The sequence below is a fragment of the Bos taurus genome, chromosome 7, assembly GCF_002263795.3.
Source record: "Bos taurus isolate L1 Dominette 01449 registration number 42190680 breed Hereford chromosome 7, ARS-UCD2.0, whole genome shotgun sequence".
In the NCBI taxonomy this organism is placed as follows: Eukaryota; Metazoa; Chordata; class Mammalia; order Artiodactyla; family Bovidae; genus Bos; species Bos taurus.
This window is the reverse complement of record NC_037334.1, coordinates 51595329-51613181: the sequence shown is the minus strand read 5'-3', so window position 1 is coordinate 51613181 and position 17853 is coordinate 51595329. Positions and strand designations below refer to the sequence as shown.

The 17853-nt window shown below is 41.3% G+C and overlaps 1 protein-coding gene, 1 long non-coding RNA gene and 1 other non-coding gene across 8 annotated transcripts in view; 1 reads left to right on the top strand and 2 right to left on the bottom strand.

Moving 5' to 3' along the window:
• ANKHD1 (ankyrin repeat and KH domain containing 1) overlaps window positions 1-2251 on the bottom strand; it is a 105269-nt gene extending 103018 nt beyond the window's left edge. For all 6 annotated transcript variants that reach the window (XM_059888754.1, XM_024995216.2, XM_024995217.2 and 3 more), the window contains exon 1: window positions 1799-2251. In XM_059888754.1, coding sequence (XP_059744737.1) covers window positions 1799-2089 — 291 coding nt within the window. In that variant the 5' untranslated portion in view covers window positions 2090-2251. The remainder of the gene's footprint in view (window positions 1-1798) is intronic.
• Window positions 2252-2332: 81 nt separating this feature from the next.
• Window positions 2333-17853, top strand: part of LOC107132639 (uncharacterized) — a 42796-nt gene continuing 27275 nt past the window's right edge. Inside the window, exon 1 of the long non-coding RNA XR_009495280.1 lies at window positions 2333-2938. This is a non-coding gene — a long non-coding RNA (uncharacterized lncRNA). The remainder of the gene's footprint in view (window positions 2939-17853) is intronic.
• Window positions 5302-5374, bottom strand: TRNAE-CUC (transfer RNA glutamic acid (anticodon CUC)). The gene has a single exon. It is a non-coding gene; the product is annotated as a tRNA-Glu (tRNA).

The following is a 17853-nucleotide window of genomic DNA, read 5'->3' as shown; positions in this document are numbered from 1 at the left end:
AACTGGCTGAAGGAATCGTGAATAATTTCTATGATAACACCAAAGAAAATCACACAAAAGGTGTGAATTCTGCTCACAGCTTTTAACAGCCTAGTGTGAAGACTCCAAATGAAATAAGCTGTGTGTATGAACAAACCTTGCAAAATTGGTTACTTCAAAAGCTCATTTCTCCAGATATAACACAGAAGCCCATAGAGTTAGAGATTCATAACTATGGCGGCTCACTAGCACTCTACCTCTGACGAAATTTAAGACTACTACTGAAGTAAAAACAAATGTGTGATCTCTCACTTCATCAATGACAACTGTGCAAAAATGGTTCAGAAAATCAAGAACATCATCCTTCTATCACATTCAGACCAAAGCAAACTTTTTCAGTCTAACAAGTTTCAAAGAAAAACAGACTCTAATCTTTACTTCCTAGGTAAAAAGTAACTATATTCTAGGTTCATCTCTCATCAATTTTCATTCAAAGTCTAAATGAAAGCCTTCCACAAGCTCAGGAGTGGAAGTGCCCCAGAGACACTCTCCATAACTGCCTACTCAAAATCCTGTACCACCTTGGCTTAGAAGTTATTTCTCTTTTGGTGAAAATAAAAGACAGAGACATTCAAGGAACTGTCTCCTTTACAACCCACAAAGTTTATTCCAAGCAAAATACTGGGGTTAGAAAACACTAAAAGAATTCCTGTTCAGATCAAGAATGGTAAGACTGCACTAATTGTATTCTACAACCCATAAATACAGTTTCTCCTTATTCCTCTCAATACAACAGCCAGAACAGCTGTACATACACAGAAGCCCCTGTACTTTAAGACCAAGATCAGAGGTTAAAATAATTGGTCATAGGGGATGAACCAGGCACCTTAGAATCAAAATAGAATACTCTGAGCTCTTAGAACAACAGTCACCACAGGACAGAACTATAACAAAGCCATAGTCAGGGGGAGAAAGTACAAACGTAAAATATCTCCTTTAGCCCTAGAGCCCGAAAGTTGATGCCTCCCATTCCAGGTTGCCTAGACCTAAAAATGTCCAGTATGCGCCTAAGAGCTGAAAGGAATGAAGGTCCTGATAACAAATTTCCCTCACTGCAAAAGGTTTCCAAAGAGGATCTCATCTTCTCCAAGCCTAAAAATCTCCAGAGTTCAGCTATCCAGCTGTTGCGAAGCCCAAACGAGAACTGGAACCTTCTCTTCCTGTCTAACTTCACACAGTCCCAGGTGCAAGGACCCACGTGACTTTTCAGCGCAAAAGCAGAGAGCTCCTTAGTACTCACCTGTCTCAGACCAAACTGGAATTAAGAACCCTCCTTTAGCACACAAGTAAGGCATAAGGCAAATAATGCCCAATCCTTCAACTCAGAGAAGAGACACAGTACAGTGGCAACGTTCTTTACGCAAGCCAGCCCTCTCTGTCTGTCTCTCACCCTCACCCTCTCTCTGTCCCGCTCTCTCAGTACCAAGGGCAGGGACTCTGGCAAGACCCCGCCCCCACCCTCGTCTCCAAAGCGGGGTGGGCGGGAGGTGCCCGAGGAGTCCCGCTTCCCGCGCGAAGCTCAGAGACCAAAGGACTCCCTATTGTGGGTGTATGGATGGTGACGGGAACCGGTCCGACTCGAGCCGAAGAGTAAGCCGAGGGCGCACTAGGCCCGCACCGCCGCCACTGCAGCCCGGGAGCCGATCGCTGACAGTGAACGACTCCATCTGGGCAGCGGGAGGGTGGCCCGAGCCCTGCGCCGGCCCAGAGAGAATTCGTGTCTCAAGCTGTGTAGAAAGCAGGGGTCCTAGAGCCGTACCTCGGACACCTCGTCCTCGTCGCTACCAGAGGCACCACCTCCACCCCCGGTCCTCAGGACAGCAGCCGCCAACTTGAAATCCAGCGCCGCGTCCCCTCCGCCTGCACCGCTGCTGCCTCCACCGACTCCCGGAGCCGGCCCGGCCTCCCCGAAGAGTCTCACAGTGCGGATTCCCAGCCCGACCCCTCCCGGCGGAGGCGGCTCCGAGGCCCCGGCTGGGGCGGATCGCGGAGCCACCGAGTCCAAGTCCTCCTCAAAGGAGGTGCCGCCGCCTCCGCCGTCGGTCAGCATGGTTCGCACGCGGAGCCGGAGACGCTGCCGAGTCACTCGCGGCCGCGGCCACCGCCGCCGCCGATCCCGGGAACGAGAGAAGCAGCAGGAGGAAGAAGCGTCTCCTTCCCCCCGTCCCAGCAGCGCCACTAACTTCTCACTGCCTAACCTGCTGCCTCCCGCCCCGCACACTCGCCACTGGCTGCAGCTCCCCAGCGGCTGCAGATCATTGGTCAAAGTGACCCGTCGCTCAGGCTCTTCGTCACGCGCTGTTCGCTGGCTCGAGGCCCTCAAGCTGCGTTGACCAGCGCAGGCCTAGGCGGTTGCGAACACCCGCCTCCTATTCCCCACGCGCCGACTTCCGGTCTTTTTCTATGTCTATTGGCCAGTCTCTCTGACTATCGCCTCACGACCTTAAAGTGGATTAGTTGGCCTTGTGGTCAGTCACAGTGACCCCAGACAATGGGAAACTTCATTGGCGACATAAAGTGTCGGTCACTTTGTCACAGGACGTCGCGTGGTACAATTGGTCAGTAAGGATACCATTCATCCCGCCCCCATCTGAGGTGACGGGAAAGGGTTGGGGAATTTCCACTCTTGATTAAAATGACGGCTGCAGTGACGACCTGCAAGAATTGGTGAGATTTGTAGTGAATTCACCCAGGGCTTAGTAAGGCTCTTACGTCAAGTGTGCAAGAGGCAAGGAGGTAACGCAGCTCCCACCTGTCGCTCTCCGCCAGGCGCGGAGAGTTCCTGCACGGGGATTGGAGGGAAGAAGCTATCAGTCTCAGCTAGGCCCCACCTTCCTGCCAATCCCTGGTTGGAGAAGCGGTGCGTCAGTCACTAGAGAGGTCGCCTCCTCTGGGACAGGTGAGGCTGTGTAAACTCAGCTTCAGTCTCTGGGTGGGAGTGGGGGATTAGGACAGGCAAGTGAGCGGGGACGTTCCGGCTGCGTGCCACCAGCCTTTCCGAGCGGAGCCTAGACCGCCGAGCTGAGGGAACCAAAGAGGCTGCTGAGGATGACCGCCGGGAGGCGATTCGGCCAGCCTGCCTGCCTGGACGTGGCTGGGCGCGGCTGTTCTACAACCTGCGGGCGGGGTCGCCCCGCGGGGCTACGTTCTCTTGCCTGTTGAAGGCGGCGGGCCTCAGGGCTGGACAGCGCCATGCCTCAGTACTGGGAACTGTCCCACGAAGGAGGGTGGGAAGGCCGCGACAGCGTGCGGAATCACACCGCGGGGCAGAACGCAATGGTTCAGGGTGCGTGCTCTGGCGCAGTTTCGAGTTTTAGTGCCGCCACTTACTTGCTGTTGTGACCTCCCGGCGTTAGTTGTTTAATCTCTGTGACTTTCAGTTCGTCCGTATGCAAAATGCGGATAATATTAGTACCTCCCTGATTGACTTGTTGTTTTGAATAAATTGGTAACAACTTCAGGTTCTTAGCAAAGTGCCAAACTTATAGCAAAGACTCATTTTTTTAGTCACTCTTCCGGAGTCCTCCACCTATCCCTGGCAGCCAAACTAATTTTTGTCAGGTCTCTGATGCGAAACAAGGCTAGCTAAGGGGGTCTTCTACCCTTAGCTTTAAGGAGCGTTCTCTTTACCTCTATTATCTTTCTCTATCGCCTTTGTCAGTGAGGGCTTTAAAAGTTTGAATGGCGAATATTCTTTGACCCAGAGAATGTCCATATGAGTTTAACCATGAGAGACTGGCTAAAAACAAAAACTTTGGTATTGGCTACTCTCTTGCAGCTTTAACAAAGGGCTTTGTATATCTTGATTGTGTAATTTTTAAAATTTCACCTCCCTTGAACTGGAATCTAAAAATTCTACCAAAAAATTATTTTGAAAATGACTTTTAAAATAAATTCTGCCAAACATTTATTTAAAGAGCTTTTTGAAGATGGTGAACATTTGGTAAATGCTTGCTTTGGCATTTCACATGCCTAAAAGAGACTATTTTCCATGAACAGAACATTTTAGGTAAATATTCCTTCTAGATAGTACATCATAGAAAGTGGGGGAAAAGTACCTTTTCTTGAAAACTGTTTTGATGTAAAATGCCATGTACACTGGCTTTAGTTAGAATTTATGGAGCTTAATTACATTATATCTTCAGTAGGCATGTGTGACTAGGTCACAACTCAAATTAATAGCACCAACAAAAGAAACCCAGCACTGCCCAACCCACATCAAAGCTGGATTATCCAGAATTGGTATGGCTACATCCTTAGGCAAAAACAGGTATTGACTGGTGCAACACTACAAAGGAACTGTTTGTCATTCTTACCACTAATACAAATATAATTTCTGATAAAGCTCCCTGAACAAACTCTTTAAATTCATTTAAACAAATGTAATGAATCTCAAGGACTGACAGAAAGAAAATCTGGATATATACATTTCCCCCAGTATATTTAAAAAAGAAAAATACACTCTCTACTTAGTTCCTAACAACTTATCCTGAGTATAACTGAGAAAATATGATTGAGCAATGACCTTTGTTTCACCAAGAACTGTACCAGAGACACTTGTCAGTAGTTTGACAGTCAGTATTCGAGTTAGGACCTCTCAGTCTCCTAGATTTTGGTGACTGCTATAAAGAGTCTACATTAAATATAATTTAATATTTCCATATATGCAAAATTCTTGTGGTTTTACAAATGTGAAAACTAATTGAAAAATCATCATATCAAGTAACACATTTGATAAATATATAAAGTCATTCTCAGGACTTCCCTTATGGTCCAGTGGTTAAGACTTTGCTTTCCAATGTAGGGGGTACAGGTTTGATCCTTAGGAGGACTAAGATCCCACAGCCTGTGCTGTGCAGCAAAAAAAAAAAGTCTTATTCAGGGTAAAATATCAGTAAGTATTAATGTGATTTAATGGGTAACCTTGGTTTTGATATATATTAAGATGGTATTTACTACTGGGAAAAAAAAGATACACTGATATTTCAAATTCTGAATAAGTAGTAGAGTACAATATCCCTCTTAAAAGTATATTTGTTGGAAATTAACATTAGAATAAAATATTTCCCACAGAAAACCAGTGGGAATATTTATTAAGGTGTAGTTGTAATGTGTTGCAAAGCACTGTCTTCCTTTTGATCATCTTTCAGACAGAGAAGCAAAAGGGAAGACTGTATAGCCCAAGGGTTTTTTTTTTTTTTTTAAACTGCATCTTTTGTTTATTTATTTATTTGCTACACCACACAGCTTGTGGGATCTTAGTTCCCCAGCCAGGGAATGAACCTGGGCCCTCAGCAGTGAGAGTGCAGAGTCCTAACCACTGGACCACCAGGGAATTCCCCCAAGGGTTTTTTAAATTATGAGGTAATAAAAGAATTTATTCCTCATAAGAAATATGAGATTGACAACTGAATTGTAGATACAGGGCCTTTAGACACATGTAGTACTTTACCATGCAACTTGCAGTTTCTCAGGACATTTAATTTCTGCATATCAGTTCATCTCAGTTCAGTTCACCCATGTAAGGAGAGAAGGCTAAGTAAACCAACCAATTTGTTCCTGTTGGGTGTTATGTCATTTAACCTTTATAATAACCCTATCAAGATTTCACCCATTTTACAGATAAGAAAATTGAAACTCCAAAAAGGTTAAATAGCTTACCCAAACATATAAAGCCAGTATATTAAAAGGCTAAGATTTGAATGGGATTTCCCTGGTGGTCCAGTAGTTGGGACTATGCACTTCCACTGCAGGGGGTGGGAGTTCAATCTCTGGTTGGGGAACTGGGATCCCATATATGGCCCTGCTGCTGCTGCTAAGTCTCTTCAGTTGTGTCCAACTCTGTGCGACCCCATAGACAGAAGCCCACCAGGCTCCCCCGTCCCTGGGATTCTCCAGGCAAGAACACTGGAGTGGGTTGCCATTTGCTTCTCCAATGCAGGAAAGTGAAAAGGGAAAGGGAAATCGCTCAGTCGTGTCCGACTCTTAGCAACCCCATGGACTGCAGCCTACCAGGCTCCGCCATCCATGGGATTTTCCAGGCAAGAGTACTGGAGTGGGGTGCCATTGCCTTCTCCGATATATGGCCCACCAAGGCCAAAAAATGAAAAAGGCTAGGATTTGAATTTATTTCTGCCTGCTCCTAAAACCCATGTTCTTCCCACTATATCACATTGATTCCATGGTACACTCAATGGCAGAAGAACTTCATCAATCAGGTAAACTGATATAATACTTCAACAATTAGCATGCTGCTGCTGCTGCTAAGTCGCTTCAGTATTTGATCTCTTTTTCATAACAGTTGGAGACATTTAATTTAAAACTGTCTTCTGGTTTCTCCAACTATGTTAGTTTATTAGACCATGTAATTTCACATTAAAAAATCTGAGTAATATATTCACATAGTTCACATTTCAAAAAGAATTTTAAAAATGCAATGAAAGATGTCCTTTTACTTTATCCACTAAACACCCAGAACCCCTCTTGTAAGTAAACCATGTTATTAGATTTTTAAGTCTCCTTCTAGAAGTGTTTATACCTATATAAGCAATTATGTACATGTCTATTTTTTCCCTTTTTAACATAAATGGCAGCTTACAATCCACACTTCTGTATCTTGTTTTGTTCACCTAATATATTCCAGAGATATTCCATTATATATACTGGAATATATATATATATATATATATATTCCAGTATATATAATGATCTCTGAAATTCTTGTTTACTGCTTCACAGTATTCTGTTAACCAGGGATACAATAATTTAGTGTTTATCCAGTTCTATATAGTGTTGAACATTTAGATTGTTTCCTTTTTTAATATAACTTTATTTATTTTTGGCTGTGCTACTCCGGCTTTTCTGTAGCTGCGGCAAACAGGGGCTACTTTCTAGTTGCACAGGCTAGTGCACAAGCTTCTCATTGTGGTGGCTTCTCTTGTTGCAGAGCACAGGCTCTAGGACCTTTGGACTTCAGTAGTTTCAGCAGTGGGCTCAGAAGTTGTGACTCATGGTCTTAGTTGTTCCTCAGCATGTGCAGTCTTTCCAAATCAGGGGTTGAACCGTGTCTCCTGCATTAGCAGGCAGATTCTTTACCACTGAGCCTTGGGAAGCCCCACACCCCTTTTTTTTTAACCAAACAATGCTGCTGCTGCTGCTAAGTCGCTTCAGTCGTGTCCGACTCTGTACGACCCCACAGACGGCAGCCCACCAGGCTCCCCCGTCCCTGGGATTTTCCAGGCAAGAGTACTGGAGTGGGGTGCCATTGCCTTCTCCGAAAACAATGCTACTGATGCCTAACTTTCTAACCTACTGTCCATCCTCCAGGAAGTTCTGGGCACAACTTTGTTCAATTGAAAAACCATACAATTGCAACTAAATCGAAAGCTACCACTTATTTACGCCATAACTGAATATACCTGCAAGATGTATGAATCAAGCATATTTTAAAAAATAATGAGCTATGCCTGCAGCTGGACTACCCACCACACCGCCTAAGAAAATTATACCAAATTATTCAGAAAATTTACTGAGCCTACCCCAAAATGGGAAAAGTATATGTATGTATACACTTAAATACACTTGTGTGTGTGTGTGTGTGTGTGTGTGTGTGTGTGTGTGTATTTCAAACTTGTAAAACTATCAAGTATATAAATACCTCTTGTGGTAGAATCACTGAAGTTCTCAATGATGGAGAGAGGAGAAAACAGTTAATATCCATTTTCTTTCTTGGGATTCTGTCATGATTCCATAATCCTTAAATTGCTGGATAAAGGACAACATGTCAAGGAAAATATGCAGTAGGGTTGAGTGAAAGTAGGATTTGATGGGAGGGTCTCTAAACTGGGAATCAGAAATACCAAGTCTACTTCAAGTGACTAGTATACTTCTGTGTGTGATGCTATGCACCTTGACCAAGAAATTTTGTGTGTCCAGTTGACCTTTTGAGGTACACTTTATTTTTTATAGTTAATTTTTGTTCTCTTTTTTCTTAAATACTTTTTTAAAAAATATTTATTTTTAGCTGTACTGGGTCTTTGTTGTTTCATGGGCTTCTCTCTAGTTGTGATTGGCAGGGGCTACTCTCTAGTTGCAGTGCATCAGCTTCTCATTGTGATAGCTTCTCTTGTTGCAGAACATGAGCTTTAAGGTTGTAGGCTTCGGTAATTGTGGCATGTGGACCCAAGAGTTTTGGTTCCTGGGCCATAGGGCACTGACTCAATAGTTGTGGGCTATAGGCTTACTTACAGCATGTGGGATTTTCCCAGACCAGGGATGGAACTGTGTCTCCTGCATTGGCAGGCAGATTCTTTACTACTAAGATACTCGGGAAGCCCCTTGAGGTACATTTTAAAGGTACATAACTTAAGAGACATTCCATATTACAAAGCATAGTCATCACTTCCAATCAAATATCATACATGTATGGAAAAAGTATGATATGTTACATGTAAAACCAAGCTGTTAATAGTAATTATCTTTGGATAATGGAATTATATGGAGATTTAAATTTTTTTCTTTTTTGAATATTTATATTTTCTAGACTTTTCTTTTTTCCACAGTGAAGATACATTTTTTGTGTAATAAAAATTCAAATAAAATATTTCAAATTACTTTTGCAATTTTTCACATATTCATTCAACTCACATTTATTTAATTCCTGTTATACATGGTACTTTGCCAAATCTTTAGAGAAAACATAAAAGAAGCAGATGATTTAAAGTACCTCTTTTCAGTTACACTGATGAATATACATATTAACTAAGATTAGGTAGTAAAATGCAAGTGGGAATAATAGAGAATAGTATTAAACAACAGAAAAGCAAATTTGACTCCTGGATAAAGCACAAGCTGGAATCAAGATTGCCAGGAGAATTATCAATAACCTCAGATATGCAGATGACACCACCCCTATGGCAGGAAGCAAAGAAGAACTAAAGAGCCTTCTGATGAAAGTGAAAGAGAAGGATGAAAAAGCTGGCTTAAAACTCAGCATTCAGAAAACTAAGATAATGGCATCCGATCTCATCACTTCATGGCAAATAGATGGGGAAACAATGGAAACAGTGAGAGACTTTATTTTGGGGAGCTCCAAAATCACTGCAGATGGTGACTGCAGCCATGAAATTAAAAGATGCTTGCTCCTTGGAAGAAAAGCTATGACCAACCTAGACAGCATATTAAAAAACAGAGACATTACTTTGCCGACAAAGGCCCATCTAGTCAAAGCTGTGGTTTTTCCAGTAGTCATGTATGGATGTGAGAGTTGGACTGTAAAGAAAGCTGAGCACCAAAGAATTGATGCTTTTGAACTGTAGTGTTGGAGAAGATTCTTGAGAGTCCCTTGGACTGCAAGGAGATCTAACCAGTCAATCTTAAAAGAAATCAACCCTGAATATTCATTGGAAGGGCTGATGCTAAAGCTGAAACTCCAATACTCTGGCCATCTGATGTAAAGAACTGACCCCTTGGAATAGACCCTGATGCTGGGAAAGATTGAAGGCAGGAGGAGAAGGGGACGACAGGATGAGATGGTTGGATGGCATCACTGACTCAATGGACATGAGTTTGAGCAAGCACTGAGAGATGGTGATATACAGGGAAGCCTGGTGTGCTACAGTCCCTGGGGTCACAAAGAGTTGGATACGACTGAGCAACTGAACTGAACTGAATAAACTATTTTGCAGTATTGAGTAGATAGAAAGTAAAAGAGAAATCAAAATACATTAAGTTTAGGCAAAAGCTTTGATTATTATCATTTTGAACTTGGAACTAACTAAGGAAAATAAAAGTAAAGCCTTCCAAATGGAAAGGAATGGCTAAAAGACTAATTTGGTCAGTGCAGGGAAATCAGAAAGAGGATTAAAGAGAAATTAGGTTAAAGAAATGTTGAATACTGGACTAAGGGCTTTAAATTTTACTTCATAGTTATTGAAAAGAAAAAGTTACCAAGATAAAAATTGTCACAGGGAGATTACATCTTTTTGTTTTGTTTTGTTTGGGCTGCATTGTATGGTTGGGATATGTAACAAGGAGGTACTGGAGTCTAGGAAACAAGCAGTCTTGCTGTTGTGTTTAGTCCCAGTGTGAGGTAATGAAAGCCTGAATCGGGGGAGTGGCTTTCAGAATGGAGAGAATGGAACTGTCAACAAGCATAAAAATCAGCATGACTTGGTGCCTGATGAAATGTGGGGAACAATAGAGTTAGGAACAAGTTACTTCAGAGAAATAAGTACAAACTTTCTGAAGAGAAATGTGGCACTGTGGATCAAGATCCTTTCTTTAAATTTTTATTTCCTCCTATTGTTGTTGTTCAATTGCTAAGTTATGTCTAGCTCCTTGCAACCCCATGGACTGCAGCACGCCAGGCTCCCCTGTCCTTCATTGTGTCCCAGAGTTTGTTCAAATTTATGTCCATTGAGTCAATGATGCTATCTAACCATCACATCCCGTGCTGCCCCCTCTCCTTTTGCCTTCAATTTTTCCCAGCATCAGTGCCTTTTCCAATGAGTTGGCTCTTTGCATCAGATGTCCAAAGAATTGGAGCTTCAGTATCAGTCCTTCCAATATATATCAAGGTTGATTTCCTTTAGGATCGACTGGTTTGATCTCCTTGTAGTTCAAGGGACTCTCAAGAATCTTTTCTAGCACCACAATTCTTCTTTATGGTCCAACTCTCACATCCATATATGACTACTGGAAAAAAGAACTGACTGTACCAATTGCTGATAAGGATGCAAAACAACAGGAACTCTCATTCATTACTGATTGAGAATGCAAAATGGTACAGCCATTCTGGAAAAGAGTTTGGAAAGTTCTTACAATGCTAAACATGCTCTTTCTTACAATCTACAAGTGCAGTATTAAGTATTTACACTCATTTGAAAACTTATATCCATGTAAAATCCTTCACGGAGATGTTTATAGAAGCTTTCTTCATAATCATTGTTTCTGGAAGCAACCATGATGTCCTTCAATAAATGCACGGGTAAGCAAACTGTGATACAGCCATACAGTGGAATACTATAAAAAGGAATGAGCTGTCAAACTATGCACAGACCAAGATGAATTTAAAATGCAAATTGCTAAGTGAAAGAAACCAGTTTGAAAAGGCCACATACTGTATGATTCTACTTATATGATATTCTGGAAAAGGCAAAAGTATGGAGATAGTAAACAGATCAATATGCCAGGGATCGAAGTAGGGGAAGAGTTGAATAAGTGAAGCAGAGGGTTTTTTACAGTGGTACAGTTCTGTTATGATATTGTATTCTATATGATGGTGTTCATTTAACAAACCTATAGAACATTACAGTACAAAGAGTGACGTTTAATATATGAAAAAATTTTTTTAATCATTTAGTAGGCCAGGGGATCCCAGAATGGAATGCAGACCATGACTAAAGAATCTAATTGTATCACAGATGTGTGAAACAACCTCACTGAAGGGAGCAGAGGAAAATATACTGATCTATGTAACTTTGGAAATGAGTGGTGGCTGTAGGGCTGAGCTTCCCTGGTAGCTCAGTTGATAAAGAATCTGCCTGCAGTGCAGGAGACCTGGATTCGATCCCGGGGTGGGGAAGATCGCTTGGAGAAAGAAATGGCCACCCACTCCAGTATTCTTGCCTGGAAAATCCCATGGACAAAGAAGACTGGTGAGTGGCTCTAAGACTAAAAACAAAAGAAACAGCACATAAGCACTGTACTATTGTTGATCAAGTTGTTTCCCATGGAGATACACATTAGCAGTTTTGAAACAACTATGCATATGTACGGGAATTGAACAATTATGTAAATAGATAACAGATGGTAGGAGCCTACTTTCTCACTGTTGGAGTGGAACATGGCAGATAAACAAGGGGAATAGACTACAGTGATCTGTGAGGTGATGGCTGTCAGAGTTGGAAACATCAGTATGAACTCAGTTTAATATAGTTACAGGTAGATACATGTAGAAATATATGTAGGTATTTATATATACACAAGTTAGATACACACTTTTTTTCTTGCTCTGTCAGCTAGAAATGACATTCCAGTAGCAACATGCACACTTTATACCCAGATCTTGGTTTTTAATATCATGCTTCAATAAAAGGAACCATGGATGCTTAGAGAAATGACTGATTCTGGGACTGGGGCAGGAAATATACAAGATGAGCCTAGATCATCTCATAGTGCCAGAAAGTAAGAAAGTACTAATCATACACAAAATAATGAAGGTATCTCAGAGATACAGGAGCTAACTGAAAGAATTCCCAATGGCCAAAGCTGGGACAATTTGAGCAAATAAATAGTAGTGGATTATAACCCAAAGTATAAAATAAATATGAGTTCACATGAATATAAGTAAATGACTGAATAAATGAATGGAGAGAATAGATAAGTCTTCCATGTAGAAAAATTCCAAGTTTATGTAGTTACTTGCTCTCAAGGAGGTGAAGCATTCCCTTTTCCTTAAGTGTAGGTTGTGCTTAGTGACATCCTTCTAAAGAGTACAGTATGGAAAAGGGAGGGGGAACAGTAATTTTATAGTAGAGAAAACTGACAAACACTACTTCAGCCAGGTATCAAGACTAACATCAACAGTTATGAACCATGTTGATAGTATATATCCTTGACATTATGTGCAAGTAGTCTGAGAAATGTCAGTCAAAATGACACTAAGGAGACATGATGACTAAATGTAATGTGGTATACTGAATGGGATCCTGGAACAGAAAAAGGATATGAGGTAAACAAGGAAGAAATCTGAACAAAGTATGGACCTTAGTTGATAATAATGTGTCAACCAGCTAATAATAATATATCAGTGTTGCCTCATTAATTGTGACAAATGCACCATACTAATATAAGATGTTAGTCACAGAGGAAACAGGATGGGCTATTTGAGAACTCTGTACTGTCTTTGCAACTTTTCTTTAAAACTATTCCAAAATTTAAAGTTTTCATTTTAAATTAAATTTTAATTACTTACATTCATTTATTTTGTTTTTATTGAGTTTTTCCAGTTTTATTGACATATAATTAACATATAATTTTTGACACTAATTGTATTAGTTTAAGGTATACAACATAATGATTTGATATATGTGCATGCGTGCATGCTTAGTCGCTTCAGTCGTGTCTGACTCTTTGTGACCCTGTGGAATATAGCCCGCCAGGCTCCTCTGTCCATGGGATTCTCCAGGCAAGAGTACTGGAGTGGGTTGCCATGTCCTCCTCCAGGGAATTTTCCTAACCCAGGGATTGAACCTGTGTCTCCTTTGTCTCCTGCATTGCAGGTGGATTCTTTATTGCTGAGCCCAATTTGATATATGTATATATTTGCAAAATTATTATCACAATAAGTTTAGTTAACAAATGTCACCTTACATAGTTTTAGTTTTTTTCTGTGATGAGAATTTTAAGATCGACTCTCATAAATTTTTCTTTTAGAAAATGCTTATTCCTTGGACTTCTAGGAATTTAAGAGTTAATCAGACATGGCACAAAATATATAGCAAAAAAAAATAAAACCTAAATATCTAACAGGAATTGATTGATGTTAGCTGAATGTGGCTATACAATTTGATCCTATAGTCACTAAAAATGAAGTTCACATTATATTAAATAGAAGATAAAATTATAAAACAAAGGGTATGTAGTAATCCCAATACACTAAAATGAGTAGAATATTCCCATACATCAAAATCGCATACACCAGGAGAGAGATTATCTGTGGATGGTGGGATAATGGGTGATTTTTATTTATTTTATTTATGTTTTCAAATTTTCTATAAGTAATATATTACTCTAGTGATCAGGAAAAATTTAATAAAGTTAAATTGTGTAAAAAGTGTAAAAAAAATCACTTTTGGTATAGAGTCAAGTAACTGATCAAATAGGATATTTATTGGCAGTGTTAGAAAAATTAAGCAGGAATGATTCTTTTTCAGATGAAGAAGTCTGTTTGTTTCAGAAAGCAATGTGAGGAACTTAGCCAATATAGAACATTGCATGGTAAGTCAGCAAGAAACCCTCAAGAGAAATATACTGAACAGAAGCAGATGTAGTCTTTACCATAACTGGAAACAAATTTTTAAAAGATGTCAAGTTGTAGCTTTTCACAAAAGAAACATCTCTTTGCAAAAAGTCATGTGGTTAGCAATGAAAGTTAAGTCACTTACCCCTGAGGTGGGTCCTTGGAGAACATGTTTTAGGTTTTGCCTGTACTAAAAGATACATACATACTGCAAATGTTACTAGTAGCAATTCTGTGTGCTTCCCACCATCCTTCAGTACTAATTCAAAGGGAAAATCAAGAATAACACTGAGGAATAAGAACCAGCAAGTATGTAGGGGTTCTGGTTCAGCCGAGATGCACTAGTCCACAGGTGTAAAGTACATTGACAGGAACAGGGTTCAAAGAGAATGCAATCAATAGATGCCTTGGAGAAACCCAGAACCCTACCATGTGCATCACAATGAAGCTCCTACCTCTCCTGTTCCACAGTTAGAGAACCTGAGGCTAACCACTCCAAACATCCGCTTGTGTCCTACAGCTTGGGCAGCCACATCCATCCTCTCTAGAAGCTCTTCTTGGATGGTACCACAGCCTTCTTCCATAGACTTTAGAAAGTCCCAGGACTGGCAAAAGTTTGGAATCTCATGGTTTGAGCATAGTTAAGTAGCAACTGATGAGAGAACAGTTAAATAGTAACCCCCACAGCAAGAATCAACTTATTTTTCAAGTCATAGTGGTCTCATTCAGTTCAGTTCAGTTGCTCAGTCATGTCCAACTCTTTGCAACCCCATGAACTGCAGCACGCCAGGCCTCCCTGTCCATCACCAACTCCTGGAGTCCGTCCAAACCCATGTCCATTGTGTCGGTGATGCTATCCAACCATTTCATCCTCTGTCGTCCCCGTCTCCTTCTGCCCTCAATCCTTCCCAGCATCAGGGTCTTTACAAATGAGTCAGCTCTTTGCATCAGGTAGCCAAAGTATTGGAGTTTCAGCTTCAACATCAGTCCCTCCAATGAACACCTAGGACTGATCTCCTTTAGGATGGACTGGTTGGATCTCCTTGCAGTCCAAGGGACTCTCAAGAGTCTTCTCCAACACCACAGTTCAAAAGCATCAATTCTTCGGCACTCAGCTTTCTTCACAGTCCAACTCTCACATTCATACATGACCACTGGAAAAACCATAGCCTTGACTAGATGGACTTTTGTTGGCAAAGTAATGTCTCTACTTTTTAATATGCTGTCTAGATTGGTCATAATTTTCCTTCCAAGGAGCAAGCGTCTTTTAATTTCATTGCTGCAATCACCATCCACAGTGATTTTGGAGCCCAGAAAAATAAAGTCAGCCACTGTTTCCACTGTTTCCCCGTCTATTTGCCATGAAGTGATGGGACCAGATGCCATGATCTTTGTTTTCTGAATGCTGAGCTTTAAGCCAACTTTTTCACTCTCCTCTTTCACTTTCATCAAGAGGCTCTTTAGTTCTTCACTTTCTGCCATAAGGGTGGTGTCATCTGCATAGCTGAGATTATTGATATTTCTCCTGGCAGTCTTGATTCCAGCTTGTGCTTCTTCCAGCCCAGTGTTTCTCATGATGTACTCTACATATAAGTTAAATAAGCAGGGTGACAATATACAGCCTTGATGTACTCATTTTCCTATTTGGAACCAGTCTGTTGTTCCATGTCCAGTTCTAACTGTTGCTTCTTGACCTGTATACAGGTTTCTCAAGAGGCAGGTCAGGTGGTCTAGTATTCCCATCTCTTTCAGAATTTCCACAGTTTATTGTGATCCACACAGTCAAAGGCTTAAGTCAATAAAGCAGAAATAGATGTTTTTCTGAAACTCTCTTGCTTCTTCAATGATCCAGCGGATGTTGGCAATTTAATCTTTGGTTCCTCTGCCTTTTCTAAAACCAGCTTGAACATCTGAAAGTTCACCATTCACATATTGCTGAAGCCTGGCTTGGAGAATTTTGAGCATTATTTTACTAGCATGTGAGATGAGTGCAATTGTGCAGTAGTTTGAGCATTCTTTGGCATTACCTTTCTTTGGGATTGGAATGAAAACTGACCTTTTCCAGTCCTGTGGCCACTGCTGAGTTTTCCAAATTTGCTAACATACTGAGTGCAGCACTTTCACAGCATCATCTTTTAGAATTTGAAATAGCTCAACTGGAATTCCATGGCCTCCACTAGCTTTGTTTGTAGTGATGCTTCCTAAGGCCCACCTGACTTCGCATTCCAGGATGTCTGGCTCTAGGTGAGTGTGAGTGATCACACCTTCGTGATTATCTGGGTCGTGAAGATCTTTTTTTGTACAGTTCTTCTGTGTATTCTTGCCATCTCTTCTTAATATCTTCTGCTTCTGTTAGGTCCATACCATTTCTGTCCTTTATTGAGCCCATCTTTGCATGAAATATTCCCTTGGTATCTCTAATTTTGGCATGTAGTAAATCAGCAGTTTTGAATCAGAAGAGCTCTTAAGGAGTCCTTTAGTCTTTTTAATAAGTACTCCTCCTTTTAATAAAGGAGGAACGGGAGAAATGGGTATTAGGGTCAGTATCTTCCAGGAAAATCTCTGGTTCCTATATGACCCCATCTATCTAACCCTCTGTTTCCTATAAAAATCCGAGGTACATTGTTGCTTACCAAAGTGAGAAGACAGCAAGCCCAGGATTCCAGCTCGGGGAGGAATTTTGGCTTACACGTGAGAACTGAGTCATTCCGAAGGCTGATCTTGGAGACTCTTGTGGAGTGTTTGAACTGAACTCAGTTTACCACACCCCTTGCTCATCAAGGCAGGCTCATAAATCAGGAGACGCAGCATGGCTTTCACCTGCAGGGCAGCTACAAATGCCACCTCCCAGATGTTCTGCCCTAAAGAAGTGGCATAGTGTCTGCTATGGCCCCGAAAAGATACCTATGGACAGTCTAGTTGAGACATGCATCTGGTACAAATTCACAGAAGCTACAAGAAAAACTGTTCAGGACTCTGCAATGAAACTTCTCACATAGAGAGCCCTCTTAAATCCTGGCATTGGCACACCAGTGACAAAAAGAAAAGAGCCAGAGTTGAACTTTTCCAGCAGAGATAAGTAGATGCAAAAGGTTTGTCAGTTGAAGAAGATTGCTTCATCAGTACAAGAGTTATGTGGGACAAATGTCTGAGAAGTGGGCAAGCCTGTCAGTGGCCTCTGGGGTTTGGCTAAAGCCCTTGATTGTCCCAATGCCTCTGCCCATAATCTGGCAGGGTTTTTATACAAAATTGAGCCATAATAGAGAATCCTAAGAAAGCAGCAATATTGATCTATCTAGTAGGGATTTTCGATGAGTATTAGGATCCCTGAAGAGTGACCAAAGGATTCAGAAATATTAAAAAAAAAAAAAAAATACCCTGGAGAACAATAGTGAGACCACTATTCAGACCCTGATTGTCTCATGTGAAGTGAAAGTCTCTCAGTCATGTCCAACTCTCTGTGACCCCCATGGACTATAGCCCACCAGTCACCTCTGTCCATGGGATTCTCCAAGCAAGAATACTGATGTGGGTTGCCATTTCCTACTTCAGGGGATCTTCCTGACACAGAGGTTGAACCCAGGTCTCCTGCATTACAGGCAGATTCTTTACTGTCTGAGCTACCAGGGAAGGTTTTTTTACACTCAAAAGTCCTATGTTGCTTTCTCATATACCTTTATCAGGTGTGTAGATTGATACAGTCTTTAGGGAAATCAGTTTGGAAATGCCTTCAAATTTTTAAATGTACATACACTGCTTGATTAGCAAGTCCACTTCCAATTCTGAGGGGT